Here is a 4,839-nt window from a genome sequence, read left to right on the forward strand (position 1 = left end):
ATAGGAAATAGCAAGAGTGATTACAATAGTTCCTATTGCATTACATGCATAGGAACTAAAAAGGCAAACTTTAATAGCAGACGAAATTTTAGAGATCCGGTAACGCAGATGAATATTAAGCTGCCGTCTGTGGTTTAAAAACATATTTCCTCATAATTCATAATAGACCATCATTCCCTTAATTAATTTTCTATAATAACTATATCAGTTGTTAACATATTACAATAGGGAATTTGCTTTCTTTGGAGAACTATTATAGTTGAGCCTAAGCGAGGGCGGCGCCATCTTTGTTGTTGTTATCGTGAAGCTACGTGATTGCAAAGCGAGAGGATTTCGTGCAAATCAGGAACTATCGCATGTGGCTAGCAAAACATGTTAATTTCTCCTCCTGGAAGCTAAACTTGGCTGACTAAAAAAATCGGCCTGCGGAGGTATCATTTTAGTCGAGGTTCACGTCATTTAGTCGTAGTGCTAGTCGAAGTTCGTTTTAAGAATACGTAATGACGTAATTTTAAAGTTTTAGCTCGAACTACGACTAAAGTTCGTTTTAAGAATACCGGGGTCAGTGCCTCATCATCCTACAGGCAGTGGCGTACCTATGCACTCTCGTGCGGCGGTCTGCAGGGCCCTTTAACCACATGGTCCTCGATCTACCACCCTGACCCAAAAGGGTTTTGTTGATACATTATAGCATAATGTGTTTCTGACATCAACTGTGTATTATATTAAGGCTAGGTATGTTCAGTGGCAAATTAAAGGAGGATCCATACATTTTTTAATTAAAAGTCTGTGAGTGCCATTTCTCGCCATTTAGAGGTGCCATAATCATAAATTTTCGTGCCTCAGCCCCAACCATGACGGGGCTGAGGTCGTATTGACCCTTTCACAGAGAAAGTCTCCCCCTGGGCCCTATTAAACATTCCTGGATTCGCCACTCATATCATTGATTTTGTTGTTAAAAACAATTAGAATGCAAATGACAAACATAATTATAAAACGAGCTGCAGCACATCTAAAAAATCCCACAATGGAATAGACGAAGACCAGGACCCAAAACACAGCGACTCTCAGAAAGCCACAGGGCCTCCGGCACCATCATTACACCACTGCCTACTAGGTATTCACTTATACTCCTTAGTGGAGAAAGTCAAATGTAGGTAAAGTACCTTGCCCAAGAACACAGGCAAAATTCACAGCTAAAGTTTCAACCTCCGACCTCAAGGTAAACTCCAAAACGCCCATCGCTCCCACATGTAAGAACAAACATAATGCAGGGGCGGATCTGGGTTCAAATTTAGGAGGGGTGAAAATGTTCCTGAACCCCCACCCCAAAAAAAGGGTGGGGTCCCCTGGAGAAATTTTGATTCCTAGATGGCAGGAAATGAGCATTCCCAGCTTCTAAAGTGTTTTTTTAATGACTTTTAGGTTCTTCAAAATTCAAGGTTTCATCCCTCCTTGAAAACAGTAAGCTAAAGTTTTCTCATTTTTATTACAGAAAATAGGAATATTATGTGTGTATACATACATAAAAAAAATTTGAGTAGTTGCATACATATTTTTTTTCCCGCAAATTGATGAACCCCCTGGAAAATTTTGATTCCTAAATGGTGAGAAATGAGCTTTTCCGACTTCTAATTTTCCCATTGTAACAAATAAATTTCAGCTCACAGGTCCTGAAAAGGTAGGTCTAGATTTTTTTTATTTATTTATTTTTTTTGGAAATGTTTTTTTGCCCAAGGGGAGGGGGGAGGGGCAGGATTAATATAATATAAATCTTACTTTTTTTCAAAGATCTCAGTATATTCCGATTGTGGAAATATCCATTTTACACACCAGAATATGGTACTTGGACTGAAGGGAAGATAAAAAAAAACAAATGTTAAACATACAAGGTTAAACACAGTGTAAAGTCAATTTTTCATTTAAGCCATTTTAGTATTTGATTCAAATGAATGTTTCTTACCTTTCTTTGAAAGTTCGAGATGTATTTTGCTTGTGTTTAGTGAAAACATTTGGAAGAAAAAGTAGACGTACTCCTTTTTGATTGGCTGTCCTCTTCAAAAACTTTTTCTAAATAAAAAAAAAGATAATTTGCAATACTAGTTACAATTTATTCTTTTTACATTATATACATAGAGGAAATGTACTTTAAGGGTTAATAGCATACATTAAATCTACAAATAGTTGAATAGCATAAGCCCACCCCCTTTAAACACAAAATTGGGCCGATTTTGAAAGTTGGGCTTATACAGTGGAATCCCCTTTTCACAAGAAAGTTGATGACCCTTTTAAACTTGACAGCATGTCCCATCATTTTTAGGGATGGCCAACATGAAGGCAATAAGGCTGCTGAGCTACTCACTCAAATCATACCCTGGACTTTTGCACAAGTGGGCTTATACTTGAGAAACTATGGTAGTATAGTATTGTTTTTAAAGGCCTGTATTGAATATTACGTTGTTATGATTCCTGTTTGGGAATTTCTTCGCAATCCTAGTGGCAATGTCTGTTGCTCGGTCGACATCCTCAAGGAACTGATAATCTAAAATAAAGTATTGAAGAGCAAGTTCAGAAAATTATTATTATTTTATTGTTTATTAAGAAAAATAATAGCTTAAACCCTTGTAGTCTATCCATTGTAACCTTTGTTTTTATTATTATATATTTTATATAGAATAATGGTCTGTGACATCGACTGATTAGGGGGCACCTAGGGTTCGTAAAACTTGTGAAACAAATAAAAAGATTTTAGCAACCGGGATCGGAAAGTTCCCCCAGTCTCAGAAAATAACAGGGCCTTGTGTTAGGCCACTGGAACACTGGTCCCAAAAATCTTTAATTGGAGGGAGACCTGAATTGCCATTTGCTATTCAAAATCAAAAGTTACATTACCACTAAGGAGGTGATTCTCTGTGTATTTTTTGATGGGCACATACGCTGACTTGTCCCTCTGTCCATTACAAGCTGTTGTTGCCTTATGCTCCTTCACACATTTTACACTAACATTAATAAATAAATAGCAACAGTTCAATACACAGGTTTCACAGTGGCATAGCTAGGAAAAAACAAGCTTGCGCCCTCTCTCAGTAACCCACACCCCTTCCCCCACTTTGATTGAAATTATGTCAAGTAGTAACAATCACCTTATTTTGTGAGCTCCAGTAGTTCCCCCTCACTTAATCATTGAGGGCCTCCCCCCCCCCACCCCACCACTTCTAGACTCCTACAGTAGATACACTGAGCAGAAGGGTTCTTATGTTACCCCTTTACTGTACCTGCAAGTCTGTTTGGAGCATCGAGGACACCTGTACTTGGCAAATTCTTTACAACAAACTTCACATCTAAATCAAGAAGGAAAAGAAAGCAGCTTAGCTAAATCGGCTAAAGTAGTGGTGGCCACTGTGTGCGGGCTAAACGGTCAAGATCTCTTGGTCCATGGTTCAATTCCATCACTGCTCTCTGTGTTTTGATTGGAGGGCAGAAGTTTCAGTAGTGCAGCTTCTTTCGAATGAGATAATTTATTTAAGCCGTAGGTCCTGCGTGCAATATGGCCTATGTGCATATTATTGTTAAAGAATCCAGTATACCCTTCAGAAAAGAGTACAGTTTGTTGTCTCCTAGAGTGTATTTTGCTCAATCACGACCAAATGGAAGTAAAGTCTTAGGATTTTCGTGGTTATATTTGGTGTTTACATCGAGTAAATCCAATCCAAGACTGATCACCTGCTTGGATTTTTTAATTAATATTATATTTTAGTTATAATTTGTCAGTTAGTGTCTTTGTCAGGGGTCTCATGTCACTGTTTTATTAATATTATAGCTAGGCCTAGTAGTACTTTATACCGTAAAGTGTTGTAATTGAGCCAATGACATCAAATTTGCGTGGAAAATCAGTAGAAAAATAGTCCCCATGAATTGATGGTTTTATAATCAACTACTGTAAGAGATTAATTATAAATTATAATATTGTCTCCTAATCAGCCTAAGTAACGGAACAATAGATGCGAAAATCAGACCTCATTTTCTGAAATGATGGATTTGTCTAGGCCATATTCCCCGCGCAGGCCTTGCTTTACAGTCTAGCAGGACAGAGTGGGTAGGCTGCTAGGCCTCTCTGGGCAAGGCCTGAGAGGCCTAGGCCTTAGAGGCCTAGGACTTTAGAGGCCTTAGCCTTACTTAGGCTAGGCTACGTTATACTCTAATAATAAGTCTAGCCTAGCCTAGGTAGAGGAAGAGCCAAACTAGGCCTAGACCTGGCCCAGCAGAGTATGAATAGTTTACATTATATAATTCTATATGCTTAAGACATAACTGAGCATGAACCTTTTATCCTTGATATCCATTTCATTAATACTAGTAACTCCCGTCTTCAATTAAACAAGCCACTCACTACGATGGCAGCAGCATGTGTGAAAACGAAATGTTTGTATTTTTATTCTGGATAGCGCCACCAATAGAATAAAAGTCGCAAATAAAATTGTGTATGGCGTGCACTGAGCGTGATAAATAGTTCACAGAATTCATGAGCCGACCCAATTACTGTTGTGAACAGTGGCGGACCGTAGGGTAAATTGCAGGGTATGCTAGGTACAGTATTGGCATATTTAGGATTTTCCCCCACCCCCTGAAAAAAAAATACTCGCCTAGCCCTTAGTCGCGCCCTCGTCCACAAATCATGCTTAAGTTAAGAATCACGTCAAAATCACTTTATTTTGCGAGTTGTCCCCTCACCTAATCACCGATCTCCCATCTTCCCACTCCTATCAGCTCCCTCCATTTCAAGACCCCTACGCCACTGACTAGGGCCTGCTAGTAGGAAAAGTTTGTATTTGCCTGCTA

The 4,839-nt window shown here is 38.8% G+C and overlaps 1 protein-coding gene across 1 annotated transcript; it reads right to left on the reverse strand.

Moving 5' to 3' along the window:
• Positions 1–1,779: 1,779 nt before the first annotated feature.
• On the reverse strand, positions 1,780–4,433 carry LOC117117290 (box C/D snoRNA protein 1-like; the record flags this gene model as incomplete). Its single annotated transcript, XM_033261550.1, has 6 exons — positions 4,324–4,433; positions 3,276–3,341; positions 2,893–2,999; positions 2,457–2,542; positions 1,964–2,070; positions 1,780–1,851 (listed from the first exon to the last, which is right to left on the reverse strand). Coding segments are annotated over exons 1-6 (458 nt in total), but the record flags the coding sequence as incomplete, so codon positions are not given.
• Positions 4,434–4,839: the final 406 nt, after the last annotated feature.

Source organism: Anneissia japonica, unplaced genomic scaffold, assembly GCF_011630105.1.
Source record: "Anneissia japonica isolate Jap-2015-1 unplaced genomic scaffold, ASM1163010v1 scaffold9870_len254840_cov161, whole genome shotgun sequence".
Classification (NCBI taxonomy): Eukaryota; Metazoa; Echinodermata; class Crinoidea; order Comatulida; family Comatulidae; genus Anneissia; species Anneissia japonica.